This window comes from Mastigoproctus giganteus, chromosome 1 (assembly GCF_048544385.1).
Source record: "Mastigoproctus giganteus isolate SK-2022 chromosome 1, ASM4854438v1, whole genome shotgun sequence".
Lineage (NCBI taxonomy): Eukaryota > Metazoa > Arthropoda > Arachnida > Uropygi > Thelyphonidae > Mastigoproctus > Mastigoproctus giganteus.
In genome coordinates this window covers 14,172,433-14,193,774 of record NC_143575.1, presented here as the reverse complement: position 1 = coordinate 14,193,774, position 21,342 = coordinate 14,172,433, and the positions used below count along the sequence as shown (strand labels likewise).

The window sequence follows — 21,342 nt, the reverse complement described above, 5'->3', positions numbered from 1 at the left end:
ACAGCTGTGAGACTTGGGTCATAAATAAGAAAGATGTACACAAACTAGAAGTAGCACAAATGAGATTTTTAAGACCATTGTTAGGCTGTACAAGACTAGACCACCAAAGAAATTTAGATATTTGTGAGAAATTAAAAGTAGATAACATAGTAAATGACATAAAACAGTATCAGAAAAAATGGACCAGCCACATAGAAAGAATGAACTCAGACCAGATCCCAAAATTAGCCTTTCTATGAACCTACAGGCAAGAGAGAGATGTTGGTCGACCAAGACAACAATGGTGAGATCAAGACCACTTTCAAGAACTACAACGGACCAGGTCTTAAAAGACCTGGCCCGACCAAGTTCGTGATGATGATCTGCACTTCGTAGAATCAACCATTTTGCCATGATTGATTCTAGGAAGTTTATCACTGTCAGGTTGACTGTAGATCTTCAGTGTCTCTATTAGCCAGCTATAAGGCACAGAGCCAAAGGCCTTACAGTAGTCAGTGTAGGATGTGTACAGGATTCAGTGCTTCTTGTAGGCTTTCTCTGTAACTGTTGCATCAATGGTTAACTGCTCCTTGTATCCTTTGCTCATCTGCTTGCTTCCCTACTGCTGCTCAGCCATGCTGTTCTGGCTTTCCAAGTTTTCTGATATCTTGGTTATGCAGTTAGTCAGGATCTTGCACATTGTTGAGACAGGTGATTGGCCGCTGTTTCACTGAGTTCCTTGTATCTTGGTCCTTGGCCTTCAGGTTTGAGATTCCTTGAGTAATTATCATCTGCGTGAATTGCTCTACTAGGTGCATGTGTGTGCAAGTGAACTTCTTGTACCAGTAGTTGTGGATGTTATCTATTCTTGGGGTTCGACATTTGTGGGACTTCTTGATTGCTTGTATTTCTTCCTCATGAATCTCCCATTCTGTCATCTCTTGTATGTCTTTCTATTTCTGTCCTGAGGGCTCAGCCGTTATGTCTTACTTCCAAGACATAACAGCCAACACTGCTTCATACATTGCTCCAGAACTCCTCGATCATCTTCTGCTAGTCTGGTCCATTATCTTCTTTCCCCCCTTGTCCGATACTCCTGTAGAAGGCTCTTTTGTTTTCATTAGAGATTGTTTTTCGTCTGTGTCGGTGTAGTCTCTTGCCAAATACAAGAGATTTGGCTTCAGAATGTCTAAGTATTCTCCTGTTCTCTGATTTTTGGCCGTGTTTGTTGTGGATATTGCCTTTCTTGAGGATGCTCATTACTTTTCCAATCAACTTCTTACTCCTGTTACCCATTTGTATTGGGTCAAATGGGTAACAGGAGTACCTATCTTGACTCTTAGTTATTTAATTAATTAATCTTTATTGTACATAAAGATACTTAAAGATAGAAAACAATAGACAGCACGCTGCCAGGGTTAGGCAGCATACCAATAGTTTTTCTATCTTCTGCTGAAGCCATCTTTCCCAAGCTATCAGGTTCTTGTTTTTTGCTTCTCCTGTTGCTGGTCTCTCGTTTCTTTTCCAATGATCCTGGTGTACCCTGGCAGCATGGTACATGACTGTGTGGGTGGCATCCAGCATTGCTCAGTTGTTGTTGAGGTAATGTGGTATTATTTGCTGATTGAGGCAGTCTGTGACTTGCCACAGTATTCTAATTGGGTTTCTGCTTCAGTATAGAGGTGATCTTTGTGGGATCCATTCCTTTGAATTCTGTTAGAGCCTCCTTCCACACATCTTCTATTCTGAATATCATGACCATATCTATTTCCACTTCAACTGCTCTGGGTTGTATTCATGCTCTTCCTGTTTTCCACATTCTTTGTTCTTTGTAGTTGGTTGCTTATCTCCTGTTTGATTTTTTCCCAAGATTGCAGGAGCTATCAAGTTCTTCGTCATGGTGGTCTGCTATTCACTGTTCGGTGACCTGAAGAGTTGGGAATCATTCCAACCACTTAGTACATAGTCTTGTGCTGTACATTGTTATATCGTTCTCTAGCTTAGTTAGTTCATAGTATATTTGCATGATGAATATGTTCATTTCGATGCTCCACTTCATGCATTGGCTTTTTCTTCCTACTTGGGTGCTCACCAACTCAGTGGTGCTGGAAGCACTTCCAGTTGGTTGGCCTGGATGGTCTTGCTTTTCTTGTGATTGCCATACAGGGGTGGGGGAAGCAGTGTCACTGTCTTCCTTGGGAGACTGTCTCCAACTTTCCTGAACACGAATGACTTTATCCTGCACCACACGCAATGCAATATGTTCATTATTTCTCTTTGTCATCATCCATCTATAGAGGTGGACTTGTTTAGCTTCAGCTTTCATCTAGTGGTGGGTGTTAGTTCTCGGGAGTGACACCAGATGGTGCACCAGTATCTGCCTCAGCCATCACTTGAACCTTTTTTGGGGAGGGGGAGGTCCAGTGAAGTGACTTTTTTGCTTTTTTTTTTTTTTTTTTATTATTATAATAATACTAGTCTCCCATCTTGATGGACACTTGTTCACTTCCTCCAAGGCAAGACTCAAACTGAGATCCATTGGGCTGATATTCCAGCCTGATGGATCTGGGTTTGAACCATTGTGCCTACTACTACTTGTACTTCTGAGCATATGAAAAACTTGTGATTAAATGTTTTCTTGGCTTTTATGATATTAAACTTTCAAAAAAAAATTATTCAGTGGGATATTCGTGGCAATTACGTTTCAGCTGACAAGCCTAGAAAATTTATTAACTTATCAATACACCTAATCAATAAAAAGTGATACTAATAATTACTTACTTAATTGTGCGCTATGACTTCATAATTTATTCTTGTATTTACAGATTAAGTATTACTTCAGGAGCTTCTTCAACCTCTTCATCAAGTCACAATCAGGCAATGACTAGTATGTATTCCAGTATGCCTATCATTAGCTCAGGAACACCACCATATTATCCTGCAGTCTCTAGTCCATTCAGAGACTATCTTCCATCAGGATCTCAGATGTTTGGAAATTATCCAAGTAAGACTAATATCATTATATTAAAATAGATACAGTAGTATAAGTAATAACTAAACACTGCAAGGAATCAAGCTTGTACAGTATTAGCCAGAAAAAAAAAATAATAATAAATTACTTTATTTGCTTATCTCTTTTAATAATTTGCCCAATCCTTCTTTAAATTCAGACTACCAAACTTACTATACAAATTATCCATTCTCAGAATGCCAGGTTGAAGTTTATTTCAACAATGGTTTACTTTCTGGCTGGAAACAAATTTTTGCACAACCCATTTAAAGCCATAAACATTTCAAGCAGATCTCCTCACAAATGCCTGGTTTCCAGACACTGCAATTTACAGAATTCGGATATTTCCTAGTGACAGTGCCCTTTTTTGCCGCTAATTAACCTTATCATTCTTTGCCACCCATTCTAACAGATCCACATCCTTCTGAAAATAGGGCTTCCAAACCTGTATGCAATACTCAAAATATAGCTTAATCATTGTCTTATACAACAGGAAAATTGTCTTCTTTAACCAGTGGAATCAGTGGTTAAAGAAGCACTGCAGGATCATCTGGACAAGACTGTAGTTACAGTTCAGACACAGCATGGGTTTAAGGGGAAGCCTTGTCTGACCAGTTTGATTGGATACTACAATGTGGTCACAAAAAAACTGAATGCACAAAATAATTTTGATATATACTTGGATTTTAGGAAAGCTTTTGATACTGTTGCACATGGAAAACTGTTATACAAGTTGGAGCAATATGGCATTAAGGGAAAGTTGCTGCTATGGATAAAGGGATGGTTGAGTGGGAGAAGACAGAGTGGTAATAAATGGACACTGCACTTTGTGGACTAATGTTATTAGTGGTGTCTCCCAGGGGTCCATGTTTGGCCCATTGTTGTTTTCTTTATTTATCACTGATATTGATAAAGGTATATCAGGCTTAATGTCCAAGTTTTTTTTTTTTTTTTTTTTTATGAGAACCCCCAAAACGAAAGGTATCAAAACCTATGGTACTTAGTACCGTGCATGGGTTGAAGGAGAAGTATGAGAGGGGGATGCCGGAAACTTTGCTCTAGAGACTAAACATGGGTTTCACCACTTCAAGCCTCCAATAAGCAAAGTGGTGGTATTTCACCGGTTGATGAAAGTCATCTACCACCTGAAGTTTGCAGATGATACAAAAGTTGGTAGGATTGTTAATGACAATAAGGACAGTACACTACTGCAACAGAATCTGGAAAAGTTGAGCAGGTGGGCTGAGAGATGGCAACTGAAGTTTAACCTTGACAAATGCAAAGTTCTGCATATGAGTAGCAGCAACCCCAGAGTAACATACCAACTATGCGGTACTACACTCAGGGTGGTGGAGAATGACAAAGACCTGGGAGTCAGATAATTGTGCAGTCAGATATGAAGTTTTCTGAGCAGTGCAAATGGACTGCAAGAGTATGTCATGGGGGTCTTGTTGATGATATACAGGAATTTTGCTCGTAGGGATAAGGAGATGATTATCCCCTTGTATATAGCAATGGTTAGGCCACACCTTGAGTACTACACACACAGGTCTGGAGGCCTCTTTAGGAAAGATGTAGAGTTGCTGGAACGAGTATAGAGAAGGGCAACTAGATTAGTGAGTGGACCAATGGGTTACAGTTACCAAGAAAGACTTACGTTCTGAAAATTTCATAGTGTGGACACTAGGCACCTGCAAGGTGATCTAAGGTGTATAAGGCCTTAAATGGTTTGCGCAAGCTAAATGCTGATGGGATTCTTCCTCTTGCTCAGATTCTGCACCTGAGGGAGCATAAATTCAAATTGAGGAAAGACAGCTGTAGAATAGATGTGCAGAAATTTGCCTTTAGCCAGCAGGTGGTTGATTGCTGGAACAAACTTCCATCTGTCACTGTAGTTAACAGCTTAAATAAATTCAAGGCCGAACTAGACAAACTTTTGGAATGAATAGATGGGTGAAATGGGAAGGGTTTTTTTTTTTTTTTTTTGGCTGATGCTGAATAATGCTAGCTTTATTGCATCATATGCCTCTACTAATGCTAATGCTTTATCTCTGCTAGCAAAATTTCTGTATATCACTGACAGAATCCCCATGAGCTGTACCAGCAGCTTCTCTGCATTGCACACAGACCTTTGTGTCAGACTATACAATTTACCTCTAGGTCATTTTCATTCTTCACTACCCTGAGTTTGGCTCCAGCAATATGGTATGTTGTTCTGGGATTGTTGGTAACCAAATGCTGTACCATACATTTTTCATTGTTAAACTTCAGTTCCCATTTTTAAGCTCATCTGTCTAATTTATCCAGGTGTTGTTTGAGCAGCATATCATGACCGCTGTCATTGACTACACTGTCTGCCTTTGTATCATCAGCAAACTTAGATATTAAACTTGATATACCTACATCAGTGTCATCAAAACACCTAAATCAAAAATTAGAAAACTTAGTACTGTATATGATAATCTAGTAATGATCTTTAATTGAAGACAGGTGCAGTTATTTCCTCCCTAGTTCCGTATTTAAAATTCATGAAAATCATTTAAAATAGTTTAAATTTTGATGTCGTCCTATAATTTCAATCTATTATGAATAATCCATTTTTAAAATTTTTTTTTGAGTTTGAAATATAACTTTAAATAATTTTTTTTTTTTTTAAACAAAGTACCCACCAGGGCACTTTACAGACACTGTACTTGTTCGTGTTAATCTTGCATTGAATAAGACTCACATGAACAAGTGTGGATTGTGGTGTCCTTTTCAACATCACTGGCATCATGCAAATGATTGCAATAAGCATAATATTGTTAATATTCAATAAAAAAATATTACATTCACTGTGGGATACCACAATTAATTAAACAAGCACTGTGTTGTGTGAATTGCCACAGCTGGCACATTTTTTTTTATGACACTGTTTCTGAATTGTTAAAATAATGATGCATATCGAAAGTAAAGACACTGATTGAGGAATAGTAAAATTCACATATGGCTCACTCTACTAGATAATTTTTTTACTTCATCTTAATGACTTCTGTAGCCTTTTTTTGGAAGGGTGTGCTTGCACTTGGATTAACTGTAGTAAATTTTTTATTCTTATGAGTGCATTTTATTTTATAATTTCACATAAGCATGATATACTGTTTACATTGTAATTTTAGCTAAAATGACATTCATTCAGCCTCCATGGCAGGATGAGTATGTTACTTGCCATTAATTATGAAAGGTCTGGTTTCAGTTACTGGTGAAGGGCAAGGTAACAAGTATGTGCAATAGCAATTCTTAAATTTGCAGTTCACAATATGTATGTATGTATTGCAGTAGTTTTAAAATTTTGTGGTAGCACTCTCCAGCTTGGCAGTGATTTGATGATGACCATAATTCGATTATTTGATTATTTAATTTGATTATTTAATCATTATTTGATGATTTGATTATGCCCCTTCCTCAAATAATTTTTGAAAATAATATTCAGTATTTTATTTAATGATATTTTTAATGATTCTTGTCTTAATGAACATGGTATTTTGATTTTTCACTATTTATATTGTTATTGATCAGGAAAAATAATTATGAGAAATATATCTAAACAGCCACACTATAAGCTACTCATTCTGGGTTCAAACAGAAGACACGAATGATGTAGCATGCATGTTTACAAATAGTGTTCTGATACTCCTAATAGTTTTTTTTTTTTTTTTTTTTTTTTTGAAAACAATATCTTCATAGCATCCCGCATTACTAGCTGCACATTTGATTTTAAAGAATAGAATGTTGTGCCTTTGAAAATGACTTTGCTTCTTTTAATTTACATTTACGACAAAATAAATAATTTTTTGGACCTTCCAGAAAGATGTACTTGTACCCCTCCCCCCCAAACACACACTCCCAATCAGTGAAACTGCTGAATTATAATAAGCCAGATACATCTAGAAGCAAATTTCATGAACACTTACCCACATCATAAATAAATTAAAATATAACAGCAGCAGAAACTGCAACCACAACAGATTGTGCAGCATTTCAAAAGTAATGTCACTAATATTTAAAGTCCATAAAACTTTTATGTCATCATTTTTTTATTATGCAAAGAGAATAAAATTGCCTCACATTTGGATTTTTTTTTCACCTGATATTTCTACTTGTAAAGCAGCCCCAGTATTCTCAATAGATGTAAGTTATAAATTTGTTTTATTTCTTGAATGCAATCTTTCTTGAGAGTTGGAGAGGTTGAGGTGATGCCATCGCATGAGACCTAATCCCAGTTAAACAACGTATTGTGAGGTTATGTCAAAGATGCCTACACTAAAGTTAAATACTTTGTGAATCTTAAAGGCTGCAGTGCTGCTACAATGGATATGTTGCAGTGTGTAGACTGAGATAGACTATTGTCGTCTCGACACTTGCCATGATATTAGCATTAGCATTAATAGAGGCATTTGATGCAAGAAAGCAAGCTTATGCAGCATCAGCCAAAAAAAAAAAAAAAAAAAACCACTTCCACTTTACCCCTCTGTTCGTTCAAAATATCTGTCCAGCTGGGCCTTAAACTTATTTAGGCTATCAACTTCCACGACAAGGGATGGAAGTCTATTCCACCAACCAACCACCCGCTGGCTAAAGGCAAATTTCCACACGTCTATCCTACATCTGTCTTTCCTCAATTTGAATTTATGCCCTCTCAGGTGATTATTCTCAGCGAGAGGAAGAATCCCATCAGCAGATATCCTCGCTGGTGCCTAGTCTCCAGACACTAATTTGCAAAACTTAAGCCTTTCTTCATAAGAGCACCCCTTTGTTCCATTCACTAATCTTGTTGTCCTTCTCTGTACTCATTCCAGCAGCTCTACATCCTTCTTGAAATGAGGCCTCCAGACCTGTATACAGTACTCTAGGTGTGGCCTGACCATTGCCTTATACAAGGGAATAATCACCTCCTTATCCCTGCTAGAAATATTCCTATATATCATTGACAATACACCATGAGCTATTCTTGCAGCCCGTCTGCACTGCTCAGAGAACTTCATATTTGCCTGCACAACCACCCCCAGGTCCCTTTCATTCTCTACCACCGTCAGTGTAGTACCACAGAGTTAATACGTTGCTCTGGGGTTGCTGTTTCCCATGTGTAGTACTTTACATTTGTCAATGTTAAACTTCATTTGCCACCTCTCAGCCCATCTGCTCAACCTTTCCAGATCCTGTTGCAGCAGCAGTGTCAGTAGTGTCCTTGACAACCCTGCCTACCTTTGTATCATCTGCAAACTTGGACATTAAGCTTGATATACCCTCATCAATATCATTTATGAATACAGAAAACAATAATGGACCAAACACTGAGCCCTGAGGGACTCCACTAATAACATTAGTCCACGACGAGCAGTGTCCATTGATTACCAGTCTCTGTCTTCTCCCCCTCAGCCACCCCTTTATCCACAGCAGCAATTTGCCTCCAATGCCACACTGCTCCAATTTGTGCAGCAGTCTTCCATGTGCAACAGTACCAAAAGCCTTTCTAAGATCCAAGTATATAATATCAAAGTTATTCCCTGCATCCAGTTCCTTTGTTACTGCATCATAGTATCCAATCAAATTGGTCAGGCAAGACTTCCCCTTAACAAAACCATGCTGTGTCCGAGCTATAGCTGAAGTCTTGTCTAAATGATCCTGCAGTGCTTCTTTAACTACTGCCTCCATTAATTTTCCTGGAACAGAAGTTAAACTCACAGGTCTATAATTACTTGTGTCAGCCTTTGATCCTCCTTTGTGAATTGGAGTTACATTTGCACATCTCCAGTCTGTGGGTACCTCCCCTGAGTCCAAGGAGGCTCTCATAATTATGGCTAAGGGTTTGCTTACTTCCTTTGCTGCCTCCTTTAATATAACTGGATAGATCCCATCCACCCCGGGTGCCTTTCTTGTGTTTATCTTCAACAATTTCTCCTCCACTTTACTCTCAGTTATTACAAGATTCTCTAGCTTACTGCTAGAGTTGAATACACCTCTGGCTTTCCCCTCGCTAAATAACTCCTCATGTCTGAATGTCGATGCAAAATTTAGTTTGTTAGCTACCTGAGCAGGATCATCAACAGTTAACCCATCGATATCAAGTGGACCAATCTGATTCATCTCCTTCCTTCTAGAGTTTACATAAGTAAAGAACTCTTTGCTGTTTTTCTTTGCATCCCTTGCCAAAGATTTCTCGTAATCTGCCTTCGCCTGCCTAACCTCCTTTGTAACTTGGTTACAGATCAACTTGTATCTATCATAGGCTTCTGTGTCATGTGTTAATTTGTATGTATCCCATGCATGTTTCTTCTCTGCCATATGTCTCATTAGTTTATCTGACATCCATTTAGGCCTAAACCTTGAACAATATTTCTTAGTTGGTATGTATAGCCTAGTAGCTTCCAAGATAAGTTCTTTCAATGCTTCCCATTTTGAATTTGCTGTTGATAACATCATCAGTTGGTCCCACTGTATAGAATTTAAATACTGTCTCAGTCCATCGTAGTCGCCTTTACGAAAGCAATAACCCTTCCCTTTAGCCCTAATGGTAGTTACCTCTTTGAGTAAATCCCACTTCAGCACACTGTGATCACTGCCACCTAGTGGTTCATTTATCTGCAGATTCTTAATGCATGAAGAATCACTGGTGATAATCAAATCAAGAGTATTCTTCCCTCTAGTTGCCTCCTGAACATGCTGATGTAGAAAACAATCATCCAATAAATCCACAAAAGCCTTGCTAGTGTGTGAGTGACCAGCCCCCAAATTCCAGTCAATATCTGGGAAATTAAAATCTCCCATTATAAGACTCTCTGATTTACTGGCCCACTCTATTTCCCTGTACAGTATCTTATTATACTCATCAGAGTCATTAGGCCTATAGCACACTCCTACTCTCAATTTTGATCTCCCAATGCTTATGTCACGCCAAACTGACTCGACACTGCACTGTCCAGCGATGTCCACTGGCTTCACTTCCCTGGATTTTATGTATTTCTTAACTAATAGCATAACCCCTCCTCCCTTCCTATCCAGTCTATCCTTTCTGTAGACGTTGTACTCCCCAAATTCCAGTTCTGCATTCCTTATATCTGTGTGACACCACATCTCTGATATCCCAACAATATCTGCCTTTGATGTTTTGAGCAATACCTCAAATTCATCAAATTTATTTACTAAACTCCTAGCATTGGTGTACACGCAAGTATACATGCACCTATTTCTATTCTTAGCTACCCTAACACAACCCATCTGTTTACTTGTACCGCAATGACTCCCGGCAGTCTCTGAAATATCTTGCATCTTGTTTTTCAGGCTTCTGCTCATTCCAATAGAAGCAGTGCAAGAATCTCTTTCACCTCTGCCAGTGGCTACTGTTAATCTATTCGTCTTTGTCTCCCCCCAAGCTAGCAGTTTTCCGACCCACCTAACACTGCCTCGATAGCATCAGCAAATATTCTTGCACCCTTTCTATTTAAGTGTGTCCCATCCCTGTAGAAGCAATCTCTCCTGTTAACAAGTACAGTCCAGGCTGCAAAAAAATTCTACCCCTTGAACCTTGCACAGTCTTTCCAGGGCCGAATTGATCGACAAGGCTCTCATCATATACTCCCTCCTATCGTGTCTGGGCAGAATTGCAGACACTTTCAAATTCAACCCTATTTCACGGCTTTTTTTCAACAGTGACCTGTACTTGTTAAGCAATTCTGCCGGTCTCCTACTCTTGATATCATTAGTGCCAACGTGTACAACTGTATCATCTTTTGTGCCCTTAAAAGGTGATATCTGCTCTACAACGTCATCAACTTTTGCCCCTGGCAGACATACCCTGGTCCTGTTCCACCTATCCTTTTTACAAAGCATGTTCCCCATTTCCCTGACAATAGAGTCACCAACAACTACTAGTTCCTTTGGGACCAGCGCATTCTGCCTTGGGGGTTGCCGCTGTGTTGCGCGACGACCAAGTGCAAGCTCTGGCGTTGATGTGGGCAACGCCAGAGCTTGATATGAATGTTACTCACACAGGCTTGACTGAAAACAACCTATGATAAAAGACAACTTACCATTAGCAAATGTGTTTTCATTCCCAGTTCCTGAAAGTTTACATGTTTTATATTTTTTGATGGCACCATACATTAATTTGTTGAAACTTGTTAAACAGAAACTTTATTTTTTAAATTGAATTATGTTTCATTTTATAAATTTACTTTGACTGAAAAGATAGTATTTTATAAAACCTTTAAGAAAAGTAATTTTTATAAAATGCACTCAAAAGAAAATATTCTAAAATTCTAATGTAACAATAAAAAGCTGTACACAAATTCATGATATTTATGAAATTAATTCATCTGTAGAGGAGAAATGTACAATTTTTTGTTTTATTTTCTTTATAGATTTTGATTTGTTTTCCTTATTGCCACCATCAGATCCTGACCGTCAGGTATTTTTATTATTATTATTTTTATAAATTTAGAATATGAATTTAAACATTTAATTTAAACTGGAGTCTGTACTTACTGATTTCATACAAGAGATTTTAGCTCCATTCTCAACTGATCCCTATTTTTATTATTTTTTAATAAATTTTCATTTTTATTTAATAAAAATCATGGCAAGTGCTTTCATCTTTTATCCTAACTTTTTTTAAAACAGTGAGTGTTACTACCAGTGACACATAATATATAATTAAAATACATATGATAAAATTATGATGTTTTGAATTATTTAAAATTGCAAATTTTATCTATTCAGTTTACACAATGTTGAGATTGAAGGAAATAATTTCAGGAAAGCCTACAAAAGTGCATCAGAGCTTGCTGAGATGATCTTTCCTTTTCAGTGGTTGCTGGATTTGTGAAACATGAAAAGGTATATGGTTAAAGTAAAATGTAAAAGCATACAATTAAATAAATTAAAGAAGGATTCATTAGGAACTGCAATCTACTGGTATCCAAGGAACACAGCATTTCATTAACCCCTAAATCTGCCATAGGGCTGGTTTGTTCCACTGGGTTGAAAGGCTATAACCATATGCTGTGCAGACTACAATTATGCAAAGTACTTACCCAATGGAGATCAAAGACCACAGAAGCCTTGGAAAACTTTACCAATGAATATACCCAGACAGCTTACTGAAATATTAATCAAAAATTCGGCAGGCAGACCAAACAGCGATGTGTTGCAAGTATTGGTAGAAGAAACGTTTCAGTAGTTCATGGCTCTTTTCGTTGTGGCTATAAAGTTTTCACATTTGGGTTAGTCATAACTGAAGTGATAGTTATGACTGAACTAACTGACTTGATTACTGGCAGTTGTGACCTTCAGAGTGTGTTGCATCATGTCAGCTATAATTTAGAAAATATCTAGTGTAATTTTCATCTTTAGTAGAATTATTTAGTGGGCTCCACTGGCACCACGGTCTTTTAGAGACCAGCACCAATTGAATTTTTTGCTTAGCCATATGAACTCAGTGATGACAGAATTGTAACCACACCATCCATAATGGACTATGCTGCATAGCTCACAGTATAAAAAGCTAAACAGATTCATACACTACAGCAGTGGCAATTTACATTTAGTTGTACAAGTCAAAGTGATACAGTAACAGTTATGGAACATAGTAAAAATATCACAGTTTCAAAGGAGCATAATCATGGGAGCTTGTGTGTCAGCTGATTCCATATTGGAAATGGCACATCTTGTTGGTTGCTCACTGCTCACTGTGATTAAGGTATACAAAGAATTAGGGCTTACAATACCGGGATCCCGATATTCGAGATCCCGGTAATTTTTTTCCTGTAGTATTGAAATACCGGTATTGATACAAAAAATACCGATTTTTCGGTACTAATTTTAAAAAAATAATTGTTTACAATTTAATCACATAAAAGGTTATAAAGTCACCTTTATGTGATTATGATGGCGTTATCTCTACTAGGCGCCTCCGTAGCCAGGTGGGCAGGAGTGGCAGTGCGTACCATACGCTTCTTGATTAGACCAGGGTTCGAACCCGTGACCACCAAATATGGAGGATGCGGAAAGGTCAGGGAATGACCACCGCATATCTCTGGAGCAATATGGCCTTAGTTGCTAATGCTCCTAAAAACCAAATGACAAACAAACATATCTCTACTAGCAAATATTCAATAAATCATCGATAGGACACCATGCAACATTGCAACCTGTCCACAATTCTCGGACAACTTCATGTCTGACCATATCGTAACTCCCAAGTCCCGTTCCTCCACTACTGACTTTAGTTCAACTCCACCAAGTGTATAAGTTATTTTGGGGTTGCTGTTCCCCAGGTGTAAGACCTTGCATTTTCCTGAATTAAAGCATAGCTGACACTTTTCTGACCATCCCGGAAGTCTATCTAGGTCACTCTGAAGAAGCTCTGCTTGGCGGCAATCATTAACTACTCTACTCATCTTTATATCATCTGCAAGTTTAGACCTCACGCCCTCCATCCCTTCATAGATGTCATTTAAGATAATCAAAAACAACAATGGTCCCAATACTGATCCTTGGGGAACCCCACTTCTTACATTAACCCAATCTGAAGAATAACCATTTATCACAACCCTCTATCTGGTGCCCTCAAGCCATCATGCTATGCATCTAAGGATTTTCCCTATGATTCCAGCCTGCTCCAACTTATAAAGTAACCACTCATGTGGGACTAAGTCAAATGCTTTGCTGAAATCCAAATAAACAATGTTGAAATTATTCCCTAAATCCAGCTCACGAATGTCCTGTCAAAATGGCTAACCAGATTTGTTAAACATGATTTTCCCTTTACAGAACCATGCTGTGTATCCTACAGAATTCCATTTCCATCTAAATGATCCTGAATTCCATCCTCGATCATTACCTCCATGATTTTCCCTACTACTGAAGTTAGACTAGTGGCCGGTCAGTAATTTCCCATTACACTCCTAGAACCGCCTTTATGTTCCAATTTACACCAATCCAATGGAATCTCTCCTGTCCAGTGATGTTCTCATAACTAACCTTAATGGTTCAATGCACTCACTTGCCGCCTCCTTTAAGATTATAGCATATATGCCATCAACCCCAGGAGCCTTACTTGCCTGTAGGTGCGAAAGTTCTCATTAAATAATCATTTGAAATTTCAACATCATTAATTACATTTTTTTCAACTTCACTTCCATAATATCTCATTGACACAAAGGTTTTTTTATATCTAAATATTGATGCAAAGTAACTAACTGTTGAGTTAATCTGCAACTGCATATGTTATCTAATACATCCCACGTCCATTACATAGGGGTACAATCTGATTTGTCCTTCTTTTCTTTGCATTTATATATGTGAAGAATTCCTTAACTGCACTCTTTGCTCTCTTCTTTATTCCTTATCCCCACTCTTTGCTCTTTTCCCAGACTCAGTAAAGATACTATAGTGAAAAATATACTTCACTTAATAAAACGTCTTTCTCCTTCCGAAAATGATGAACGTAATTCAACCATGGAAGACCAACCATGGAACAGAACATCAGTGTTCCGCAAATTATTTTCAAAATAAGAAATTGCCTGACTCCAATGAGATTTTAAAGGATGAACTTGAGTTGGAAATTAATGAAATACTTTTAACTATTTTTGCTAAAAAAGTTCAAAGCCTAGAAAATATGGACTGAGATTATCTATGATTATCTCAGTATAATAGTACCGAAAGGTAGAATAGAATCCGAAAGGGCATTTTCTGCCGCTAATCAAATACTGTATGTACCAAAATTAGATCCATTTTAAACGATCAAACTACTGATTGCTTATGTTTCTTAAGAGCTCACTTTATTCGGACAGGTAGTATGGATGCTGAAACATAACTAAACATTGCAGTAACAATATGTATTTTTTCGTTTTTAGAATAACTGTATTTTATTGATTTTTTTTTTTTCAGAATATTTATTATTGCAATAAAAGTTTATTTAAAACATGAATTCGAGTAATTACAGTACTTGTTTTTTTCCTTACTTTATTGCACCTAATTGTCATCAAAATTTAGTGAGAAAAACGTTTGTTTTTGAAATACTGGTATCCCGGTTTCATAAATTAAAAATACCGAAATACTGGTATTAAGATTTTGACCGGTGTTGTAAGCCCTATATTGAATGGGTCACACTGCCTCCCACTGACAGGAACTATAAAGGATTATGCAAGGTGGATGTTTGTGGTGAGTGAAGGGTGCAGTGCACTCTAGGCTCACTGGCAGATCACTGTGCAACAGTTGACTTCGCAATACAGTATTGGGAATTCAAAAACAATATCCCAAATAATGATGCATTCTGTGCTGTTAATATGGGGTTCCACAGCAGACAATCCAAGAGATCTCCTCACCGCTGATCACCATTGACAGCAAATGCTGTAGTGAGGCTAGTGTCAACAACACACTGGTTGGATACTAGAAACTAATGTTCTGGTCGGATGAGTCCAAATACCTTGTGCAGCACACCCATGGACACCTTTATGTGTGGCGCAAGCAACATGAGTCCATAGACACCGTGCACAATGCCCACTATCCAGGCAGGTGGTGGTTGCTTAATATGGAACATGTTTAGAACTAGGCCCCCATGGTGCATATGGACTAACATTTCATTAGTGAGGTCTACTGGCAGCTCTTAGGAGACCATGCACTCCTGCCATGTTGCATTTTTTCCTGGGAAGAAACAGGGGCTTCCAAGACTGTGCATGAGTGGTTTGAGGAACACTGTGAAGATTCACCTGACCTAAACCCAACTGAACACCTGTGGGATGTTTTGAAACAGGAAGTGAGGCATATGGACATGCAGCTGTCATCTATTCTGACACTGTGAAAGCCTTGCAGGCAGCATGGCTGCAGATCCCCATGTATGCCTTCAGACATCTAGTATTCAATGCCTAGATGAATAGTGACTGTTATCTGTACAAACAGTGACCCAACACAGTATTAGGTAGGTGTTCATAATTCATTGATCTCTCTCTCTCTCTCTCTCTCTCTCTCTCTTTCTCTCTCTCTGTGTGCGCACGCACAGTGGTTTCCAGTTAATTGAGACACATCGGAGCTAGAACACTTTGACCCAATTATAAAAGACAAACTACCATTTACTGAACAACAAAAATACACATGTATTTAAATTAATTTTGGTACAAATATTAAAAAATTAATTTATTCAAAAACAGTCTCAATGTAATGTACAAACAAGCATGTGTAGTCCCTAAGCATTATTTTGGAGAAATTTATTGTGTATACCCAAGCGTCTTCTCTTTATAAAATGAAACTGAACACAACCAGTGCAGATATCTAGTGCAGAAAAAGCACTGCCTTTGTTGCCTCCATGCATAAAGTAGCATCGTAATTCGGCAATACATTTCCTGGCATCCTGATTAGTCACTTGCTCATGCTCAGGTGTGTCATCCTCATCAATTTACTGGTCTTGCGATGTCTCTAGCTTTTGCACCAATTTGTTCAACAATTGTATCCTCACAATCTTCATTTTCATTGTGACATTGAAGACTGTTGTCAGTGCATAAAAACTCTTCTGAGTTTCTGACGTGTTGCGGTTCCAAAATTATTTCATTTTCAGTATAGATCATATTTGGCATCTCCAAGCCTGAATTGTTAAAACCATAGTGAGCAAAGCAAGTCTGAATTGTTTTGCTGCTTGTTTTTTGCAAACTATTGGCAAAAAATTGTACTGCTTGTAAAATGGTAAACCTTACACTGACTTCTTTGGCTTTTGAAGATGATGTCAGTAGATTTTCTTCAATTGCTTCAAGGATGTAATTTACCAACTTTCTGCAATACCATGTCTTCAAATTTTTTGATTCCCATGTCCATCAACTGTACCAAGGATGTGGTGTTAGCAGGAAGAAATTCCAGTTGAATGTATTTCAAACAATCTAAATGAGGGCATCCTGCACAGTTGTCCAGATGCAGCAGAATTTTTCTGGACTTCCATTGCAGTTCTACATCCCAACTCATTAAAAATGTCAGAAGTCATCCATGCATGTTCCATGCAGAAGTCATCCACGCTGTTTTGACCGGGAAAGATAATTTTAGCCACGCCCATGTTTTTTTATGGCGGAAAATATTCACGGCTCTAAAATTCACATTTTTTTAGGTTTCATTTTATATTAAATCGGCGATTGCGAATACACGAAACCGCGAATACAGATACTGCGAAGAGCGGGGGTTTACTGTATATAGTGTATTTGCATTTTCTGGTGAAACTGTACAATTTAAAAAGGGAGATGAATTCTGTATATGGGAATTTGCTTATGAAGGGGCCCATTTAACCCTGAAAGCTTCATGTCATTTATTATTAAAACTTTTCTGGATTATACAGAATTCATCTATCCTTAAACTATGGAATCCAGAATGACAGGCCCATTTATTTTTATTTAAAAAGACATTAGCAATTTTTGCAAAACCATGGGTAATGGTATTTATCTCTAAGTTGAACATAATTGTTGAACATTGAGACCAACTCTACCAGGTGCCTCCGTAGCCAGGTGGGAAGGAGCAGCAGTGCGTAGCACACGCTTCTTGATTAGACCGGGGTTCGAACCCGTCACCACCAAATACGGAGGATGCGGAAAGGTCAGGGAATGACCACCGCATATCCCCGGAGCAATATGGCCTTAGTTGCTAATGCTCCTAAAAACCAAAATAACAAAATAACAACCAACTCTACCCACAGTTCTTAGTGGGAGAAAATATTTCCCTGTGATCAAACTTGAATGCAGTTTGCATAAAATATTTTATAAAACAATTTTATAGCATAAAATTTTTGATTTCAAATACTGTATTTAAATATAGCTCCAAAATCCTAACTATTATATTATTCATGTTGTTTTGTTTGAACTCTTTATATCCAATTTTGTTTTGAATATAAATATAATCATAATTTTTTTTTTTTTTTTCATCATATTTTGTCCTGATACCATACCATTTAAATTAATATATGTTTCTGGGTTGGAAATAATTTGCTTGTTTTTATGTATTGCAACTTGAAAATAATTACATATAATTATATTCTATAATTCAGATTCTCACTAATTTGGATTACCCATTACCAACCAGTACATACACTTCCCATTTAATAAATAATCTGGAATAGTACAGTTTTTGTGAATTTTTTTTTTAAGGAGGACTTTTGTTGTGGGGGGGGGATATTCATTTGTGATGTTCTTCAAAGGCTTTTGTTGGTCTTCAGTCTCCATTAAGTACTTCATATGTTTTGTGGCTTGCATAACCTAGTGCCACAATCATTGTACCCAACGGTATGATGAATTTAGAGATTACTGAAATGCTCTCTTTTTTTTTTTTTTTCTGTTTGATGTGGATATCTCATGGTTCTTGATGAGATGAAGTCTTTTTATTTTGTTTAATTATATTTTATCCCTTATCCTTTTATATTTAACTTTCAAATCCAGCAACCTGCAAATGTTCTAGATACAAAGGAGACAAGATTGCCTTTGGTGTACTTTTGTAAGTACTTCTAAAATGACTTCTTTCAATCTCAATGCAGTGTAGATTTGTAATTCCCTTTAGAAGTACTTACACATTATCTTTTGCTTACATATTTTATATATCATCATTTTTGCTGTTATTGTTTTCATTTACTTTTTGTTCATGGGATTAAAATTATTAGTAGAGGCATATGATGCAAGAGTACAGGATTATAATGTATAAACAAAAAAAAAAAACCTCCCACATCACCTATCGGCACCTCCGTAGCCAGGTGGGAAGGAGCAGCAGTGCATAGCACATGCTTCTTGATTAGACCGGGGTTCGAGCCCATCACCACCAAATACGGAGGATGCGGAAAGGTCAGGGAATGACCACTGCATATCCCGGGGTAACATGGCCTTAGTTGCTAATGCTCCTAAAACCCAAATAACAAATAACATCACCTATCTATCCCCTCCAATAATTTTTTTAGTTCTTCCTTGAATTTATTTAAACTACCCACTTCCATAACAACAGATATAAGTTTGTTCCAACATTCACCTACCCACCGTCCAAAGTGGGTGGCTGATTGTTCTGCACATCTATTCTGCAACCATTCTTCCTCAATTTGAATTTATGTCTAGTCTGAGCAAGAGGAAGAATGCCATCAGCATTGAGCTTGTTCAATTCATTCAAAGCCTTAAAATCCTCACTCAGATCACCTCACAGGCGACTAGTCTCCAAATGTTGCAGTTTGCAGGACTGAGGTCTTTCTTGGTAAGATACTACTCTTTTGTTTCCTCTCACTAATCTTGCTCTTCCCTACACCCGTTTCCAACAGGTCCACATGCTACCTAAAACGAGGCTTGCAGACATGTATGCAGTACCCAAGATGGTGCCAAACATTGCCTTATACAATGGCATATATCATTATCACCTCCTTATCCCTGCCAGCAAATTTCCTGTGTATCATTAACAAAACCCCATGAGCTCTCCTAGCTGCCTGTCTGTACTGCTCAGACTTCATGTCTAATTACAGTTACACCCAAGTCTTTTTTTATTCTTCACTGCCATAAGTGTAGTACCTTAAGTTAGTATGTTATTTTGGGAATATTGCTACCCAGTACTTTGATTTGTAAACTTCAATTGCCACTTCTCAGTCAACTTCCTAATTTTTATAGATTTGTTGCAGGCATACTCTGATAAGTATGCTACTGTCTTTAACCACACTGACAATCTTCATATAATTTGCAAACTTAGACAATAAGCCTAATGTGGTTTCATCAGTATCATTACTAAACAACAGTGGGCTAAACATTGAATGTTGAACCACTCCACTAATAACTTTAATCCAAGAAGAGCAGTGCCCATTGGTAATCACTGTCTTCTCCCACTCAACCATTTCTTTATCCATTACCTTTAATATTATCCAGTTATCTAGTACCCTTAAAACTTGCCCTTAATGCCACTCTGCTCTAGTTTGTATACCAGTCCTCTAGGTGCAACAGTTTCAGAAGCTTTTCTGAAATCTAAGTATAAGATGACAGAATTATTTTTTGAATCCAGTTCCTTTTTCATTGCATCATAATATCCAATGTGATTGGACAGACAAGGTTTCCTCATAACAAATCCATGATTTGACTGCAGTGTAACTTCACTCCTGTCTAGATGGTCCCACATTATGTTTTTTAACCAACAACTCTATTATTTTACCTGGAAAAGAAGTCAAGTTAACAGATTTCCCACTCAACTATCAGAGGGTGACACGATTGATTACAGGTCTGTAATTATTCATGTCACCATTTCATTTCCCTTTGTGAATTGAAGATACATTGACATCTTCAGTTCTTAGGGGCCACCCCCTGAATCCAAGGGTGCTCTCATGATTATGGCTGAAGGTTTGTTTACCTGTTTTGTTGCCTCCCCTAGTACACTTGGATGGATCCCATCCATCCCAGGTGATGTTTTTACATTTAGCTTCAACAATTTTTTTTTCAAATCAAATTCTAACAGAGAACAATTAGTTCTATGTTAGAATTTGATAAACTCCTAGCATCTCCTTCCATAAAAATTACATTTATGAATGTAGATGTGTAATACCTATTCAGAGTGTCAGCTATCTGAAAAGGATCATCAGTAATTAAACCATTCATATCTAGTGGACCAATGTAATTCATCCCTCTCTTGTAGTGTTTTCATATGAAAAGAAAAGCAGATGCAAATGTAATCTGCCTTAGCTTGCCTAACCTTTATGATTTGATTGCAGACTAATTTATATCTACTTTATGTTAGTCTTACTATACTGTATATTTTCAGTCATTATTATTTTTTATTCTAATTATTTTTCACTTATATGTATGCACAAAGTTTTAAAAAAAAACTGGTATACACATTGGCATAATTTTATTTTCAGGTTCCTTCTTATTCAACAGTTAATCCCAGTATGGTTATGAGGAATACATCGAGCACCACACCAGATGTGATATCGCTAGACTAATATTACACTGCCATTGAAGAGATTCTCCTGTCTCTCTCTTCATTCTGAGTGAAACTCAGTGTGCACATTTTGTCACTACATAATCAGGGTGAATGTTTTAAGACAAATCTTGTAAAGCACATATGTATGAATAATATGTGTGTATGTGTGTGTGTGTGTGTGTGTGTATATATGTGTATATATATATATATTCACATGCACACATCCATACATATATATTTATATACTTGCTTACTGTACAGAGCTAGTGATTTGTGTTGATTTTCCACTTTAATAGCAAGATCTTCAGAATGCAGTATTAGTGTACAAAAATCTACCCATAATCAGCAGGAAAGATCATTGCTGAGGATGCTGAGGTTTCAGAAACTCGTGAAATTTCCATCTCATGCTGTCACAA

At 37.5% G+C, this 21,342-nt stretch overlaps 1 protein-coding gene across 3 annotated transcripts in view; it reads left to right on the top strand.

Annotated features, from left to right (window-relative positions):
- Positions 1-21,119, top strand: part of LOC150090568 (E3 SUMO-protein ligase PIAS2-like) — a 391,669-nt gene extending 370,550 nt beyond the window's left edge. For all 3 annotated transcript variants that reach the window (XM_090378789.1, XM_090378788.1, XM_090378787.1), the window contains 3 exons: positions 2,805-2,983; positions 11,389-11,435; positions 20,862-21,119. In XM_090378789.1, coding sequence (XP_090234915.1) covers positions 2,805-2,983; positions 11,389-11,435; positions 20,862-20,945 — 310 coding nt within the window. In that variant the 3' untranslated portion in view covers positions 20,946-21,119. The remainder of the gene's footprint in view (positions 1-2,804; positions 2,984-11,388; positions 11,436-20,861) is intronic.
- Positions 21,120-21,342: the final 223 nt, after the last annotated feature.